At 43.9% G+C, this 19,406-nt stretch overlaps 1 protein-coding gene across 5 annotated transcripts in view; it reads left to right on the top strand.

Moving 5' to 3' along the window:
• Window positions 1-19,406, top strand: part of LOC115114488 (rho GTPase-activating protein 21-like) — a 70,394-nt gene that overhangs the window by 37,793 nt on the left and 13,195 nt on the right. For 4 of the 5 annotated variants that reach the window (XM_029642754.2, XM_029642756.2, XM_029642755.2 and 1 more), the window contains 9 exons: window positions 12,295-12,438; window positions 14,763-14,865; window positions 14,984-15,029; window positions 15,526-15,651; window positions 15,861-16,166; window positions 17,153-17,217; window positions 17,363-17,487; window positions 17,785-17,927; window positions 18,127-18,288. In XM_029642754.2, coding sequence (XP_029498614.1) covers window positions 12,295-12,438; window positions 14,763-14,865; window positions 14,984-15,029; window positions 15,526-15,651; window positions 15,861-16,166; window positions 17,153-17,217; window positions 17,363-17,487; window positions 17,785-17,927; window positions 18,127-18,288 — 1,220 coding nt within the window. The remainder of the gene's footprint in view (window positions 1-12,294; window positions 12,439-14,762; window positions 14,866-14,983; window positions 15,030-15,525; window positions 15,652-15,860; window positions 16,167-17,152; window positions 17,218-17,362; window positions 17,488-17,784; window positions 17,928-18,126; window positions 18,289-19,406) is intronic. The other variant, XM_029642757.2, reaches the window with a different exon arrangement.

The raw sequence follows: 19,406 nt of genomic DNA on the forward strand, positions 1-19,406 counted from the left end.
ATTCTCTATTTGGTACACCACTATACTTCAAAAGTAGTACATTTTCATAGGGAATAGAGTACCATTTGGGAAATGACTATCCATTTCATCGGTAAGAGAGCTCTAACATCATGGCACTGTGCAGTCTCCATGGCATCAGGCATGTAGGCAGGAAAAAGAGGAGACTAGGGGGCCAGTAGCAGCAGCAGTTCGTCAGTACAGATAAGAATGGGAGGGGAAATTGCTGGGGAGAAATTACAAATCATTAGATTTAGAAACATGGTTTTATAGTGTTTTTTTACATTTCATACTGGGCCCATGTTTACCACCTGATCAATCCTTGACTAGATGTACAGTATGTTGTTAAGCTTTGGTGGCAGGCAGTGAGTGTAGAGGGTTTTTTCTGCCATTGAAATCCTTTGTCAGGCCACCTAAGTTTTTTTTTCTCTCTCTTAGTTCGCCTAAGTCCAAACTATGTAATAAAAAAAACTGTTGCATATACCCTGACTCTGCGTGAAATGAACGCAAGAGAAGTGACACAATTTCACTTGGTTAATATTGCCTGCTAACCTGGATTTCTTTTAGCTAAATATGCATGTTTAAAAATATATACTTTTGTATTGATTTTAAGAAAGGCATTGATGTTTATGGTTAAGGACACATTGGAGCAATGACAGTCGTTGATTGTTTTTTATAATATTAATGCTAGCTAGCAACTTACCTTTGCTTACTGCATTCGCATAATAGGCAGTCTCCTTGTGGAGTGCAACGAGAGAGAGGCAGGTTGTTATTGCGTTGGACTAATTAACTTTACGGTTGCAAGATTGGATCCCCCGAGCTGACAAGGTACAAATCTGTCGTTCTGCCTCGTTCCTAGGCCGTCATTGAAAATAAGAATGTGTTCTTAACTGACTTGCCTAGTTAAATAAAGATTAAATAAAGGTGTAAAAAAATATTTAGAAAATATATAAAAAGAATCAGCAAAATCGGCGCCCAAAAATACAAATTTCCGATTGTTATGAAAACTTGAAATCGGCCCTAATTAATCGGCCATTCCGGTTAATCGGTCGACCTCTAGTTGTTACACGTGGTCTGCCACTGTGAGGACGATCAGCTGTCCGTCCTGTCTCCCTGTAGCGCTGTCTTAGGCGTCTCACAGTACGGACATTGCAGTTTTTTGCCCTGGCCACATCTGCAGTCCTCATGCCTCCTTGCAGCATCCCTAAGGCACGTTCACGCAGATGAGCAGGGACCCTGGGCATCTTTCTTTTGCAGTGTTTTTCAGAGTCAATAAAAAGACGTCTTTAGTGTCCTAAGTTTTCATAACTGTGACCTTAATTGCCTACCGTCTGTAAGCTGTTAGTGTCTTAACGACCGTTCCACAGGTGCATGTTCATTAATTGTTTATGGTTAATTGAACAAGCATGGCAAACAGTGTTTAAACCCTTTACAGTGGTTCTTACGAATTATCTTTGAAAGATAGGGTCCTGAAAAAGGGAAGTTTTTTTGTTTGTTGCTGATCTTATATACAGTACCAGTCAAACGTTTAGACACACCTACTCATTCAATGGGTTTTCTTTCTTTTTACTTTTGAAATAAAAACTATGAAATAACACATATGGAATCAAAGTGTTAAACAAGTCAAAATATATTTTAGATTCTTCAAAGTAGCCACCCTTTTCCTTGATGACAGCTTTGCACACTCTTGGCATTCTCTCAAACAGCCTCACCTAGAATGTTTTCCAAAAGTATTGAAGGAGTTCCCACATATGCTGAGCATTTATTGGCTGCTTTTACTTCACTCTGCGGTCCAACCTATCTCAATTGGGTTGAGGTCAGGTGATTGTGGAGGCCTGGTCATCTGATGCAGCACTCCATCACTCTCCTTCTTGGTTAAATAGCCCTTACACAGCCTGGAGGTGTGTTGGGTCATCGTCCTGTTGAAAAACACATGATAGTCCCATTAAGCACAAACCAGATGGAATGGCTGTGCTGGTTAAGTGTGCCTTGATTTCTAAATATATCACTGACTGTGTCACCAGCAAAGCACCCCCACACCATCACACCTCTTTCTCCATACTGTTACCAGATATAAAGTATGTAGAAGAGGTAACAGACCTATGTATTTTAAAATATACAGTGGGGCAAAAAAATATTTAGTCAGCCACCAATTGTGCAAGTTTTCCCACTTAAAAAGATGAGAGGCCTGTAATTTTCATCATAGGTACACTTCAACTATGACAGACAAAATGAGAAGGGAAAAATCACATTGTATGATTTTTAATTAATTTATTTTCAAATTATGGTGGAAAATAAGTATTTGGTCAATATCAAAAGTTTATCTCAATACTTTCTTATATACCCTTTGTTGGCAATGACAGAGGTCAAACGTTTTCTATAAGTCTTCACAAGGTTTTCACACACTGTTGCTGTTATTTTGCCCCATTCCTCCATGCAGATCTCCTTTAGAGCAGTGATGTTTTGGGTCTGTTGCTGGGCAACACAGACTTTCAACTCCCTCCAAAGATTTTCTATGGGGTTGAGATCTGGAGACTGGCTAGGCCACTCCAGGACCTTGAAATGCTTCTTACGAAGCCACTCCTTCGTTGCCCAGGCGGTGTGTTTGGGATCATTGTCATGCTGAAAGACCCAGCCATGTTTCATCTTCAATGCCCTTGCTGATGGTAGGCTTTGTTACTTTGGTCCCAACTCTCTGCAGGTCATTCACTAGGTCCCCCCGTGTGGTTCTGGGATTTTTTCTCACCGTTCTTGTGATCATTTTGACCCCACGGGGTGAGCTCTTGCGTGGAGCCCCAGATCGAGGGAGATTATCAGTGGTCTTGTATGTCTTCCATTTCCTAATAATTGCTCCCACAGTTGATTTCTTCAAACCAAGCTGGTTACCTATTGCAGATTCAGTCTTCCCAGCCTGGTGCAGGTCTACAATTTTGTTTCTGGTGTCCTTTGACAGCTCTTTGGTCTTGGCCAATTGTTTTTAACCCAAAATGTTACATTGTTTGCTAGCGCAACTGTTTAGCTAGCTCTGTCTCATTGACCACCAAACGTTGCTAATGCTAGTTAACCACTTCATATAACTTGTTTTCTCTCATCTGCTGTCAACATCAGGATACGATTGAGAGCACTAGTTAGCTCCAAAAGTGGTTATAGCTTTGACTGCATGCCGATAGTTAATTCAGAGCTATTCAGGGGCTAGCTACACTACAAACATCATTTTACCGGGTTCCTGTGAAGCAATTGTAGTGGCAGTCCACCACAATATACCCAATAGTTTCCTGATTAGCAAGGGATAGTCTGTTTTTAATGTCATTGTGTATTAGGAACACAGTTTTAGATCATTGTGAAGGGATCTCGCCAGTGGTTGAATGGGGAATTGGGCTTCCTGGGAAAATGATGTCCAAGGTTGCAATAGTAACCTTAGCGAATGGTCAATGGAATTTTTTTTTTTAACATTGAATTTAGCAGTATAGATTTTGTTATTATGTATGAGCAAAAGAACATGGCAAAATTCATAGAATTGCAGGAAATGAGATTTAAAACTGCAACATGCGGTCTACACAACCAAGATGGGGGGGGTTCTCTCCCCCTGCCACGCCCACAACCTAATCTATGATGTTGATGGTGATATGAACACTTGTCCTCATAAGAAGTGCTCTAAATGTCACTCCGGCTAAAGCCCGTGTCTAAAATAATTATTTTTTGCATTTGTGCATTTTCCTTTTATCTCCTCTTCATTTTGCTGATAAAGCTTTCAGCATTTTTAGCATTTCATAAACAGCTGAATTAGACAACTTTTCCTTAAAGGGACAGTGGGATAAAAATGTAGCCTGTTCTGACTATCCATTACACTGAGCTCACAACCTGCAATATTCAAGTTATTTTGTTTCAGGAGTCAGTCATACTTGTTTTTCTTCAATCTTGTGGACAGCTAAGACATGGATGTATTATTACTGATTTGAAAAGTTGGGTCAGGGTGTACTCTAGCTAAAGTACATCGTATTTTACTGGGCCACTCAGTAAGTGCGATCAGTAAGGTAGGACACGCCTGTTTGCTGATCCACTTAGTGTTCTGGAAGGACGCTGAAGAACATTGTGCATTCTACAGGTGTGTGTTCTCTGGAACTGGGTCACAGTGAGGCAGCAGAGATGAGGCATGGTGATTTTTAGTATGGCCCATGGGACAGAAGTTAGCTAGAGTTTGGTCGTAGAGCCAGCCAAGCCTGTTGTATTGTACCACTGGGATACGGGGGCAGCAACTACCACTAAGCAATTCATCATCAGACATTCAGATCTAATTTGCGCTTTAAATCACATTTAATTTGTTACATGTGCCGAATACAACCGAATACAAATTGAGTTGACCTTACCGTGAAATGCTTACTTACAAGCCCTTAACCATCAATGTAGTTTATGAAAAACAAGAGTAAATATTTACTAAACTAAAGTAAAAAATAAAATGGCAACAATAAAATAACAATAATGAGGCTATATACAGGGGTACTGGTACTGAGTCAATGTGCAGGGGTACAGGTTAGTTGAGGTAATATGTACATGTAGATGGAGTTAAATTGACTATGCATAGATAATTAACAGAGTAGCAGCAGCATTTATACAGTCATTCCTATTGATGGGTCAGTGGATTACCAGCAATAGTGTGTTTTTAAATCTGTGATATTTACAGTAAATCAACTCTTGTCATGGTTTATACCGGGACTTGTTTTACTGAGGCCTGTGTGTGTCAGTCATGATGAACCTGTACGTAGCCTGGGCTTATTGTGTTAGCGTGATGTACGCTGAGGCTTGTCATATCTCATTTAGGTGTTGGTGGAGGTGCTGCTCAGCTGACAGGAGTCTTTAAGGCATCTGCATGTTTCCCACCCGAAACAGTTCGTTAGAGTTTGTGCGTATATTATTTTTCGGCTGTTCGGGCATAAAAACAATTCTGGAGGCAAGCTAAAGTTATGAGCCAAAGTCTAGGCCCCTTCAGTGATTGGTCAACAGTAGGGATTCTTCAATCAAATATTTCTCATTCAACGAGGGACGACTCGTTTTGATGCAAATTATTTTGAGAAATACTGCACCAAACATCTTAATTTGATGTAAAATCTCCTGCAAAAACTTCAAAATTAATGACAGAGTTCTTCTTGATTTATCTTAGATTAATTCTGACTATTTTGATTAAGTGTATACTGGCTACAGCTTCTCAAAATGGACAAATAGTACTATTGTGCTTTTTCAAGTGACGATCTTAATAAGGATCATACCCCCTTCTTTTTTATTTTCTCTTTTTTTTTTGCCTAAAATGAGCTACCCAAATCTAACTGCCTGTAGCTCAGGACCTGAAGAAAGGATATGCATATTCTTGATACCATTAAGGAAACACTTTGAAATGTGTGTAAATGTGAAATGAATGTGGGAGAATATAACACATTAGATCTGGTAAAAGATAATACAAGCAAAAAACATGCGTTTTATTTTAGCTCCATCTTTGAAATGGAAGAAAAAAGACATACTTTCAGATAGGAGTCTAGATGTCATTTTAGCCACCAGATGGCAGCAGTGTATGTGCTAAGTTTGACTGATCCAGTGAAGAATTACATTACTGCACAATATTTTCTATCGGGTTTGCCCAAATGTGATACATTTTCAAGTACATAACTATAGAGAACATATAAAAATGATATGGTAATAAAACATTTAAGTTTACTCACTCCCATGAATGTCATACATGATGGATAATTAGCTTATACACTAACTTTCAAACCTAGATAGCTGGGTGGGGTGTGTGTGGAGCCAGAGACGGCACTGGGGTCAAAATGTAGACCCCAGTTCCTACATTTGAACATAAAAATGTATTCTATCAAACAAAACTATGCTACATTTTATCTCTGGGACCCTCAGGATGACAAACACAGAGCAAGATTACTGAATGTAAGTACATTATTTACCTTCAGAGGTGAATGTATCAAACCAGTTGCCACGATACAAGTTTTTGTTGTTGTGCACTCTCCTCAAATAATAGCATTGTCTTTTCTTCACTGTAATAGCTACTGTTAATTGGACACTGCAGTTAGCTTAAATTCTTGTTAATCTTTCTACACATATAAGACATGTCTATGTCCCGGAAAGCACTTTGTGTTACCAAACTTACTGAAGGCATTGTTAAAATGATTAAAGTCTGTTCTTGAATTTGCCTTTCAATAGACGATTTGCCTATTAGAGACAATGTAATTTTATCACTCACATTTCTTGTGAACGTCCCGCCACACAGCACTTATGACCCCATCATCTCTGTTATACCAGCCTGCCTTGGTGATGATGACCTTAATTTAACCCGTTAGAAATGTATTTTTGTGTCATCCAGCATGTAGTGGTTACATATCTACCTGTCATGGTACTTCCATACTGCTACTGCTGGTAGTGGAACAGGCAGGGCCACGCCAGGTGCAGACACAGCAGACAGTGAGGAGGGAGGGTGATGGGGAAGCCACAGCACCACAACTCTGGGCCTGGTGCCCATGATGTGATTCAGAGAACAGAGGTCTGATTGAGCCGCTCTAACCAGCCCTCAGGCTCCCATCAATGAACCATTTGAAAGACCAGCAGGCCACTGTCTGTACGGTTGGAGCCCTCCTCGTCATGTGAGGTCAGATTCCATTCCAGTGGCCCAGAGTGGCAAAGCCGGTCGCTCACTAGTCTTCTTTAGCCAATGCTCTGGTCAAGGTTACATTCTTTACCCTCTTGGATCTAACAGCTGACAGTCTCAGTCTGGGTTTTATTGGGATTTAAAACATGTGGGGTGTTATTAGAATAAGGTCATCCATCTTCCACTGAATTTTAGTTTAAAGAGTTCAAATGTGGATTTAACTTCGACTGTCTCAACTAATATTGTTATGAGGGTCTTCAAATGCGATCCCTCGTTGAGGATTTATCTTGCAATGTTTCACCTTTGAGCTTTGCATGGAACTCCAGGACTTGTATGGGAGTACAACCACTGCCAGAGAATCTGGGCTGTTGTTTCCATCCCAGAGTGAGGAGGTCTGGTACTGGGTCAGTCTGATTCTGACCAGGCCAGGTGCGGTGACGGTCCTCTCCCAGGGCTAGTAATCACTCCCTGTGCAGCATGCTGCTGGTGGACAGGCTGGGCATGGGGCTGGGGTCCTGGGCTTGGCTGGACCAGTGGGCCTGGTGCAGGGCCTGCCAGAAGTGTGAGCTTCGCTATCTGACTCTGGAGGAACCAGACGGCGTGTTGAGTTCCACAGACAGGAAGGGGGCCGTGTGTAACCTAGAAGAAGTACAGTTTCTTGTATGCAGTTATTTTCCATCTCAAAAGGTTGAGTGGGTGGTGTACATACCTCCTTTGTATGCTCTTTGATGTAAACACCATCAATGGGGTTGTTGTACATTTGGCCCATGTTGTCTAGCTGTATTTAATTTAACACTAGATCTAAAGACATCAGGGGGTGTTTGTCTCTACAGAGAGGGTGAAACTGCCTATGGGGGTAGGCCTATAATAGTGACAGATGCATATGGGGGTAGGCCTATATTGGTGACAGATGCCTATGGGGGTAGGCCTATATTGGTGACCGATGCCTATGGGGTAGGCCTATATTGGTGACAGATGCCTATGGGGGTAGGCCTATATTGGTGACAGATGCCTATGGGGGTAGGCCTATATTGGTGACAGATGCCTATGGGGGTAGGCCTATATTGGTGACCGATGCCTATGGGGGTAGGCCTATATTGGTGACAGATGCCTATGGGGGTAGGCCTATATTGGTGACAGATGCCTATGGGGGTAGGCCTATATTGGTGACAGATGCCTATGGGGGTAGGCCTATATTGGTGACAGATGCCAATGGGGGTAGGCCTATATTGGTGACAGATGCCTATGGGGGTAGGTCTATATTAGTGACAGATGCCTATGGGGGTAGGTCTATATTAGTGACAGATGCCTATGGGGTAGTCCTATATTAGTGACAGATGCCTATGGGGTAGTCCTATATTAGTGACAGATGCCTATGGGGTAGGCCTATAATAGTGACAGATGCATATGGGGTAGGCCTATAATAGTGACAGATGCCTATGGGGGTAGGCCTATATTGGTGACAGATGCCTATGGGGTAGGCCTATAATAGTGACAGATGCCTAATATGTTAGGCCTATATTAGTAACAGATGCCTAATATGTTAGGCCTATATTAGTGACAGATGCCTAATAGGTTAGGCCTATATTAGTGACAGATGCCTATATTAGTGACAGATGCCTATAGTTTAGGCCTATATTAGTGACAGATGCCTATGGGGGTAGACCTATAATAGTGACAGATGCCTATGGGGGTAGACCTATATTGGTGACTGATACCTATGGGGTAGGCCTTTATTAGTGACAGATGCCTATGGGGGTAGACCTATAATAGTGACAGATGCCTATGGGGGTAGACCTATATTGGTGACAGATGCCTAATATGTTAGGCCTATATTAGTAACAGATGCCTAATATGTTAGGCCTATATTAGTGACAGATGCCTAATAGGTTAGGCCTATATTAGTGACAGATGCCTATAGTTTACATTTACATTTAAGTCATTTAGCAGACGCTCTTATCCAGAGCGACTTACAAATTGGTGCGTTCACCTTAAGACATCCAGTGGAACAGCCACTTTACAATAGTGCATCTAAATCTTTTAAGGGGGGGGTGAGAAGGATTACTTTATCCTATCCTAGGTATTCCTGAAAGAGGTGGGGTTTCAGGTGTCTCCGGAAGGTGGTGATTGACTCCGCTGTCCTGGCGTCGTGAGGGAGTTTGTTCCACCATTGGGGGGCCAGAGCAGCGAACAGTTTTGACTGGGCTGCGCGGGAACTGTACTTCCTCAGTGGTAGGGAGGCGAGCAGGCCAGAGGTGGATGAACGCAGTGCCCTTGTTTGGGTGTAGGGCCTGATCAGAGCCTGGAGGTACTGAGGTGCCGTTCCCCTCACAGCTCTGTAGGCAAGCACCATGGTCTTGTAGCGGATGCGAGCTTCAACTGGAAGCCAGTGGAGAGAGCGGAGGAGCGGGGTGACGTGAGAGAACTTGGGAAGGTTGAATACCAGACGGGCTGCGGCGTTCTGGATGAGTTGTAGGGGTTTAATGGCACAGGCAGGGAGCCCAGCCAACAGCGAGTTGCAGTAATCCAGACGGAGATGACAAGTGCCTGGATTAGGACCTGCGCTGCTTCCTGTGTGAGGCAGGGTCGTACTCTGCGGATGTTGTAGAGCATGAACCTACAAGAACGGGCCACCGCCTTGATGTTAGTTGAGAACGACAGGGTGTTGTCCAGGATCACGCCAAGGTTCTTAGCGCTCTGGGAGGAGGACACAATGGAGTTGTCAACCGTGATGGCGAGATCATGGAACGGGCAGTCCTTCCCCGGGAGGAAGAGCAGCTCCGTCTTGCTGAGGTTCAGCTTGAGGTGGTGATCCGTCATCCACACTGATATGTCTGCCAGACATGCAGAGATGCGATTCGCCACCTGGTCATCAGAAGGGGGAAAGGAGAAGATTAATTGTGTGTCGTCTGCATAGCAATGATAGGAGAGACCATGACAGAGCCAAGTGACTTGGTGTATAGCGAGAATAGGAGAGGGCCTAGAACAGAGCCCTGGGGGACGCCAGTGGTGAGAGCGCGTTTAGGCCTATATTAGTGACAGATGCCCATAGTTTAGGCCTATATTAGTGACAGATGCCTATATTAGTGACAGATGCCTATAGTTTAGGCCTATATTAGTAACAGATGCCTAATATGTTAGGCCTATATTAGTGACAGATGCCTATATTAGTGACAGATGCCTATAGTTTAGGCCTATATTAGTGACGGATGCCTATAGTTTAGGCCTATATTATTAACAGATGCCTAATATGTTAGGCCTATATTAGTGACAGATGCCTATATTAGTGACAGATGCCTATAGTTTAGGCCTATATTAGTGACGGATGCCTATAGTTTAGGCCTATATTAGTAACAGATGCCTAATATGTTAGGCCTATATTAGTGACAGATGCCTAATAGGTTAGGCCTATATTAGTGACAGATGCCTAATAGTTTAGGCCTATATTAGTAACAGATGCCTAATATTGGGGCGGCAGGGTAGCCTAGTGGTTAGAGCATGGACTAGTAACCGAAAGGTTGCAAGTTCGAATCCCCGAGCTGACAAGGTACAAATCTGTCGTTCTGCCCCTGAACAGGCAGTTAACCCACTGTTCCTAGGCCGTCATTGAAAATAAGAATTTGTTCTTAACTGACTTGCCTAGTTAAATAAAGGTAAAAAAATATATTAAAAAAATATGTTAGGCCTATATTAGTGACCGATGCCTAATAGTTTAGGCCTATATTAGTGACCGATGCCTAATATGTTAGGCCTATATTAGTGACAGATGCCTAATAGGTTAGGCCTATACTGTGACCGATGCCTATAGTTTAGGCCTATATTAGTGACATATGCCTATAGTTTAGGCCTATATTAGTGACAGATGCCTATATTAGTGACGGATGCCTATAGTTTAGGCCTATATTAGTGACAGATGCCTATAGTTTAGGCCTATATTAGTGACAGATGCCTATATTAGTGACAGATGCCTATATTAGTGACGGATGCCTATAGTTTAGGCCTATATTAGTGACAGATGCCTATATTAGTGACAGATGCCTAATATGTTAGGCCTATATTAGTGACAGATGCCTAATAGGTTAGGCCTATATTAGTGACCGATGCCTATAGTTTAGGCCTATATTAGTGACATATGCCTATAGTTTAGGCCTATATTAGTGACAGATGCCTATATTAGTGACAGATGCCTATAGTTTAGGCCTATATTAGTGACAGATGCCTATAGTTTAGGCCTATATTAGTGACGGATGCCTATATTAGTGACATATGCCTATAGTTTAGGCCTATATTAGTGACAGATGCCTATATTAGTGACAGATGCCTATAGTTTAGGCCTATATTAGTGACAGATGCCTATAGTTTAGGCCTATATTAGTGACGGATGCCTATAGTTTAGGCCTATATTAGTGACAGATGCCTATAGTTTAGGCCTATATTAGTGACAGATGCCTATATTAGTGACAGATGCCTATATTAGTGACGGATGCCTATAGTTTAGGCCTATATTAGTGACAGATGCCTATAGTTTAGGCCTATATTAGTGACAGATGCCTATATTAGTGACAGATGCCTATAGTTTAGGCCTATATTAGTGACAGATGCCTATAGTTTAGGCCTATATTAGTGACGGATGCCTATAGTTTAGGCCTATATTAGTGACAGATGCCTATAGTTTAGGCCTATATTAGTGACAGATGCCTATATTAGTGACGGATGCCTATAGTTTAGGCCTATATTAGTGACAGATGCCTATAGTTTAGGCCTATATTAGTGACAGATGCCTATATTAGTGACAGATGCCTATAGTTTAGGCCTATATTAGTGACAGATGCCTATATTAGTGACAGATGCCTATAGTTTAGGCTTATATTAGTGACAGATGCCTATATTAGTGACAGATGCCTATATTAGTGACAGATGCCTATATTAGTGACAGATGCCTATAGTTTAGGCCTATATTAGTGACAGATGCCTATATTAGTGACAGATGCCTATATTAGTGACAGATGCCTATATTAGTGACAGATGCCTATAGTTTAGGCCTATATTAGTGACAGATGCCTATATTAGTGACAGATGCCTATAGTTTAGGCCTATATTAGTGACAGATGCCTATATTAGTGACAGATGCCTATATTAGTGACAGATGCCTATGGGGTTACATTGCCGCTGCTCCTTTACAACCCTTCTCCTTGGCCCTGGTTGAGGTGAGAGATGGGTGCAGCCTGGGAGGCTGGAAACTAGGGCAGTGGCTTTTAAATTTAGCTCCACATGCCCCACGGCTGCAGGTAGAGAGCAGCTTTGTACTCTGAGCTGTTTTGGGCTTGGCGCGCCAGGGGTGGGCGGAGTTGGATATGCTGCACTACTCAGCAGTTAAGTTTCACACTTTTCTTTTAAAAAAAGGGGATATGTCAGAGAGGGGAAGAGAGCAGGAGAGATCCTCATTTCTAGCAGCCGTGTTGTTGGTGTAGTGCCATGCAAGTGTTACATTGGGACTCTTCTTAATGCTGCACTTGCTGAAGATGCAAAACTGAAATATCTCAGGAAGCTGAATTATTTTTTTTATCCATTATGATGAGGAAGTTCATGGGGTTGATCATGATGATGTTTGTCCATCATGTAATACCGAAGTGTGTGTTGTGTGATTGCAGACGAGCCGGCTAGCCCTAGTGTTGACCATGAGGCCACGTCCATTCCTGCTTCCGCCGTGATATCTGGCGTTCCAGCCGTACTCCCCCTGAACCCAAGCTCCTCCCCGTGCCCTTTCATTCGCCGACAGATGTCACATGACCAAGGTAAGAGGCACTGTGGGGGTGGGGCTCCTGGTTGTCATGGTTATGGTACAGATACAATTCTGTCTGTTGCTGTGTTGTTAATGCTGTTGTCTGTTTCAGTCATTAGTGGCATCTGAAACATGGTTCCGTATGTAGTGCACTAATGTTAACCACATCCCCATGGGCAAAAGTACTGCACTATATAGGAAATACTACCGTTCCGTTTCAGCCACCTCCATTGTGTTGTTTTCTGAGAATTTATGACATTGACCCAGTTCTCTGTACAGGCTTGAAAGCAGCGAGGATGTCTCCTCCATCAGTGCCAAATCACTTTGAAGTCAAATTTGCAGTTTGACATTGCTTAGATATCCCATTCACTTTGGGCTGTGCATTTCAACACAATTCTGTCCTGAAAATACATTTGAACCAGTCATGCTTATCGGTCTGTAGGTTAATTTGCATAATTTTTGTGGAATTAAATTGCCCTGTGTGTTTTTGTTAGTCTTTGTGCATTTTATTTATCACACGCACAGCTTACAGAGCCTAGTTTGAGGAGCGGAATAGCCTACCACCTGTCAGACAGCTTACAGAGCCTAGTTTGAGGAGCGGAATAGCCTACCACCTGTCAGACAGCTTACAGAGCCTAGTTTGAGGAGCGGAATAGCCTACCACCTGTCAGACAGCTTACAGAGCCTAGTTTGAGGAGCGGAATAGCCTACCACCTGTCAGACAGCTTACAGAGCCTAGTTTGAGGAGCGGAATAGCCTACCACCTGTCAGACAGCTTACAGAGCCTAGTTTGAGGAGCGGAATAGCCTACCACCTGTCAGACAGCTTACAGAGCCTAGTTTGAGGAGCGGAATAGCCTACCACCTGTCAGACAGCTTACAGAGCCTAGTTTGAGGAGCGGAATAGCCTACCACCTGTCAGACAGCTTACAGAGCCTAGTTTGAGGAGCGGAATAGCCTACCACCTGTCAGACAGCTTACAGAGCCTAGTTTGAGGAGCGGAATAGCCTACCACCTGTCAGACAGCTTTCAGAGCCTAGTTTGAGGAGCGGAATAGCCTACCACCTGTCAGACAGCAGCAGAGTAGCTGCTCAAGGCTACTGGAGTAACATCTCTATATGCGATCGCATGGTAAACGTTGGTGGCCACAATTAAAAAGTAGCTATTTTTATTTCCCAATCTCAACTTGTAAAGCGTGCCTCCCATTCCCATTAGGAGGCATAAACTATAGCCTGCCTACTGTCAGTGATCACCACCACTTTGCAATGTGAGCTTGAGGCAGTAGACCTGTTTGAAACCTGTTTTACTTCAAAATATGACGCATATCTTACCTTGTTCAAAGTAGCCTAGTGAAAATCCATCCATAGAGACGTGGAGGCAATTATTTAATAAAGTCTTCCTCTAGCCATTAACCAGCATTTCTCTCCTGCTCTATTGGTTTTCATATCAACTTTCTTTCATTGTCCAGAAAGCCAAAGGCACAATCCATCCTAGTCATATAGCAACCCATCATGGTAGTTACTCTTTCTAAGTTTCTAACAGCGATGTTCATCCCTGTCACGTGTGGAACTGCTCACATTAGGTCTGCTGTTTACAACTGTGTTTTCTAACAGCGATGTTCATCCCTGTCAGGTGTGGAACTGCTCACATTAGGTCTGCTGTTTACAACTGTGTTTTCTAACAGCGATGTTCATCCCTGTCAGGTGTGGAACTGCTCACATTAGGTCTGCTGTTTACAACTGTGTTTTCCGCTAATTGTATTTGGGTAAATGTTTGAAAATGACGTTTTATCTGCTTAATTACAGGAGTTGCATGTTCAATAACAGGCTATTGTTGCATGTTTTCATTAAGCTCATAATGAAACATGTCCTGTCCTTGTATGCATGCATAGTATCAGAGGGGAAGAGTTAACGCGAGAGGTTTCACCCTCGACAAAATCTGTCCAAAATAAGCCCAATGCGTTTCAATGGACTTATTTTGGGCCTAAGCTTGTCGCCTGCCTTCCCGCCAACACCTCCCATTGTTAGGGCGGAAACATACGCATCTCGTCATTATATACAGATATCTGATAGTATTTTCTGTTGGTCAAGTAATTTTACCATTGGGGATTTCTGTTACTCTTTGTTGACTGGTTAATGATGGTCAGTTAGTCGGCAGAAAAATGGGCCGAATTTGAATCTCTAGTCCTGTGATATTGAGCTCTAATACCACCACTGACCCTCACCAATAACACCCAGCTGGAACATCACTCTGCCCTGACTCCTTAAAACACTTATGTACCCCTGTTGCCATGACACAGCCCTTCACACTGTCGTTGTATACATCTTCCGTTCTCAAGAGTCTCTCAGAAATGCGATCCTGGAGTCTGATGCTTCGACCAAACAAGAACGGTCCAAATCCTGTGACGAGGGTCTGGATAACTACAGAGAGGAAGGCAGAGGGTAAGTCCCTTTTGAAATTTGGTCTGATTTCTCATGATACTCTTTTCCAATGGTTCTCTGTTCATCCTCCTAATATCTGCCATTTTGTCCCCCCCCCCCCCCTTCTCTCGGTCTCCAGCCGGTCCAACAGTAAACACATGCCTGGACTGAGAGGCCTAAGAAAGGTGAGGACACGGATCTATCCAGGGTTAATTAACCACAACATGTCGGCTGTGTTTATAACAACTGTAAAGGGTTATAACAGCTCTATAAAGGTTTATCCATGACATGTTGGCTGTGTTTATAATGTCTGTTAAATTGCTAGGGACTATTATGATTAAGGTCTAATGCTTTTCCCCACATTGAGTGCCCAACGGTGTGACAAGCTGCTACTTTTATTAAATTAGTTTTTAATTCAGTCTTTCTACTCTCCCTGTGCCTTTGAAATGTTTTCTAATCACATTGACAGGATGTGTTGTGTGGTTTTTGGCTCATCTTGACTTCCTCAGCCATAATGAACTCGCCTGTCTGTGATTTTCCTGCGGTAGTCAGGCTTTGATGCTCCCGAGACTCCTGGGGATTGACGCTCTTTAAGAGTACAGGCTCGCTGTTTCTGCTGATACTCCTATTGGTGTGTGTGTGTGTGTGTGTGTGTGTGTGTGTGTGTGTGTGTGTGTGTAGGCTCTGGATGGACACAAGTCGTCTGATGACTCTGGTTCCAGAAGGGACTCCTCTTCAGATATCTTCAGTGACTCTTCTAAAGAAGGCTGGCTCAACTTCAGGCAGCTCAACACTGAGAAGAGCAAGGTATGTGTTTTTATATTGTCAAATCGTGTGGCGGTCTACTGTGCTGGTCTGGTTACAATCCACCATAGATGCTGGAAAGGACAATGTCAAACAAAAATATCCACAATAGTGTGAAAAAGCAAACATGCACACCCACCCCCACACTGCAAACAGTCTTGATCTTCACGCAGAGCCTGATCTCGTCTCTTTCTCTCCCCGACTCTCTGTAGCGTGTGAGCGGGGGTTCGAGGTCGTGGAAGCAGGTGTACGCTGTGCTGCGAGGCCACGCCCTCACGCTCTACAAGGACAAGAAGGACGGCATCTCTCACGCCTCCTCCCACTCCCAGTCCGACGACGACCCACGGCCAATCAGCATCAAGGCCTGCCTGATTGACATCTCCTACAGCGACACAAAACGCAAGAACGTGCTGCGACTGACCACGTCGCACTGCGGGTACCTGTTCCAGGCGGAGGGCAGGGATGACATGCTGTCCTGGATCAGAGTCATCCAGGAGAATAGTAATCTGGATGATGAGGTGGGTTCTTCTGGGAAAGATGCTACGCTCTAATCTACTGCATTACTAATCTAATCATAATCACATGATGTCATTGTAGTGCGTTTCAATTCCTTGGTGTCCAATCTTAGATTGAATCATTCTTTGCTGAGCACATGTTTTTATCCAAAGTGACTTGCATACAGTAGCTAGCATTTATACCAAGATTCAGGTGACCAGGTCATAACCTTACCTCAAGGCAGTTGTTTGAAATGCCTGTGTCCTTTTTTTGAAGCAGTCACTTGTGAATAGCCTGCATTTGCACTTCTTGGATCTCATTTACACCAGTCATTGTCACTGTCCTTGGTCACTAGAAGAAACAATAGATTTTGGACAGAGAGACTAAACCATCTTCGTTCACTGCTCCTCCCCTTGGGTTAACTGCTATGAAGCGTTTGTCCGGTTGCCTTGGTGTTCCTGTTCTGTGGGTAGACTGACTACTACTGCCTTAAAGTAACCATGTCAAACCATTTTAACACTAGGGACAGTTTCCCTAACATAGATTAAAGCCTATTCCTGAAAAGGCATTGAACATGTATTTTAATCCAGAATTATGCTTAAACTGTCTGGGGAAACTACCCCTCGACTACTAATGCTTACTGTATGTATGATATCACTAGGCTACAGAAAACATCCCCTGCTGGACTCTAACAAGAATGTTTTACTGTTGCTGTTCTATCACCTCGTCTGTTGGCCTGTGAAATGAGCTAACAGTGCACTTGTTGTTCAGCGGTTTGCCCCTTCTCAGTTAGCCTTCCCTGGGTCTTTGTCTGTGGTCTCAGTCTCCCACAGAGTCTCACTACTGGGGACCAGCCCATGACTTGTAAATAGCACAAACAGGATTCAGTGTGGTAAACTACTAAATCATGTTAACTTTAAACTCTCTGCACAAACGGTAGATCAGTGATTAACCCTTTTAGGTTTGATTCTTTACATGGACTGACTTTGTTGTCTGTGATGTGTTTCAGAGTGCTGGTATAACCAGCCAGGACCTGATCAGCAGAAAGATCAGAGAGTACAACACCATGATGAGGTATGCAGCCTGACACACGCCCTCTTTATTTCACCCACAATGCAATGTCCCTTTAGACCCACTCCTATGCACAAGCCATTCAAGTCACACATAGTATTATTGAATGTACTAGAATATCATATTTGTGTCTCTGTGTTGGATCCAGTGCCCCCAGCACCAAGACTGAGCCTTCCCCCAAAACCTCCCGGCAGTCCCTCAGTATCAGACACACCCTCCTGGGGGGGAAGGGAGAAGGCAAGAGCCCACACTCACCCAAAACAGGAGAGAGGGGTAAGATTACAAAAGAGAGCTTAAAGCAAGCGATTACATTTACCGCCAGTAGACATGCTGTGTCCTTTACAAACAGCTGAAAAGGAGTGCATAGTGCCGAAGGTATAGCTATTCTACACAGTAAAGGTGCACAGTAAATATGGTAGGCCTTCATGTGGAAATATGTTATTGCATTTTTTTTTCTTTGGCTGTCTGCAGAAGCAGCTGTTGACCCTCCAGTAGCTAGTGTGGTTTGAGTGTGTACCTTTAGTGTGGATTAGCAGCTCTGACACGGCTGCTTTGTGTGTGTTCTGTCAGATGACTCCAGTCCTCCACGGGATAAGGCTGCCTGGAGGAGGGGCATCCCCGGCATCATGAGGAAGCCCTTTGAGAAGAAGGCCACAGCTGGGGTCACCTTTGGGGTGCGCCTCGATGACTGCCCATCTGCACAGACCAACAGGGTAAGTGAGAGAGTGTGCGTGTGTTCACATGTGAGAAAGACATGGTGGAAATGATGTTGAATGAATGTGTTTTGTTCCCCTTTGATGGTCTTACATTTGCGAGGTTTAACTTGTATGTTATGTTTATGAAAGTGGTATCTATTTATTTGTTTCTTGATTCATCCAATGTGTATAATGCTAAAGGCTTAATGCCGTGTAGTTTGTTCCCCTCATCGTGGAGGTGTGCTGTAAGCTGGTAGAGGAGAGGGGGCTGGAGTACACTGGGATCTACAGAGTACCAGGGAACAACGCTGCCATCTCCAGCATGCAGGAGGAGCTGGACAATAAAGGACTGATGAGTGACATCGACATCCAAGAAGATGTGAGTGACACACACAGACACACACCAACCTCTCCTTGTTCCAGTCTGTAATCCCCACATGTTTTAAGCTAACCACCATCATTCCTGTTCCCAAGAACTCTAATGCTTCATGCCACAATGACTACCACCCTGTAGCGCTCACATTTGTAATCATGAAGTGCTTTGAGAAGCTGTTTATGGCACACATTAACTCCACCATCCCAGCCACCCTAGACCCACTCCAATTTGCATACCACCCCAACAGATCCATAGATGACGCAATCTCAATTGCTCTCCACACTGCCATAACCCACCTAGATAAGAGGAATACCTATGTGAGAATGCTGCTCATTGACTACAGCTCAACATTCAACACCATTGTCCCACCCAAGTTCGTCACCAAGCTTAGGACTCTGGGTCTGAACACCTCCCTCTGCAACTGGATCCTGGACCTCCTGACGGGCTGACCCCAGGTGGTGAGGGTAGGCAACGTCATCTCCGCCGCGCTGACCCTCAACACAGGGGCCCCACAGGGATGTGTGCTTAGTCCCCTCCTGTACTCTCCGTTTACCCACGACTGAGTGGCCAAGCACGACTTCAACACAATCAAGTTTGCTGACAACGCAACGGTGGTAGGCCTGATCACCGACGACGATGAGGCAGACTCCAGGGAGGAGGTCAGTGCCCTGGCAGTGTGGTTCCAGAACAACAACCTCTCCCTCAACGTCTGTAAGACCGAGGAGCTGATGGTGGTCTACAGGAAACGTGGTGGGGGGGGTGATCATGCCCACATTGACAGGACTGTAGTGGAGCAGGTTGAGAGCTTCAAGTTCCTCGGTGTACAAATCACTAAAGTCTTAAAATGGTCCAAACACGCATGCACAGACGGGAAGAAGCCGCGACAGCTCCTCCTCCCTCTCAGGAGGTTGAAAAGGTTTGGCATGGGCCCTCAAATCCTCAAAGTTCTACAGCTCTACCGTTGAGAGCATTTTGACTGGCTGCATCACTGCCTGGTCTTGCAATCGTGCCGCCATCGATTGCATGGCTCTACAGAGGGTGGTGCGGACAGCCCAGTACATCACTGGAGCCGAGCTCCCTGCCGTCCAGGACATCTGTATCAGGCGGTGTGAAAGGAAGGC

The sequence above is a fragment of the Oncorhynchus nerka genome, linkage group LG9b (genome assembly GCF_034236695.1).
Source record: "Oncorhynchus nerka isolate Pitt River linkage group LG9b, Oner_Uvic_2.0, whole genome shotgun sequence".
NCBI classification, from domain to species: Eukaryota; Metazoa; Chordata; class Actinopteri; order Salmoniformes; family Salmonidae; genus Oncorhynchus; species Oncorhynchus nerka.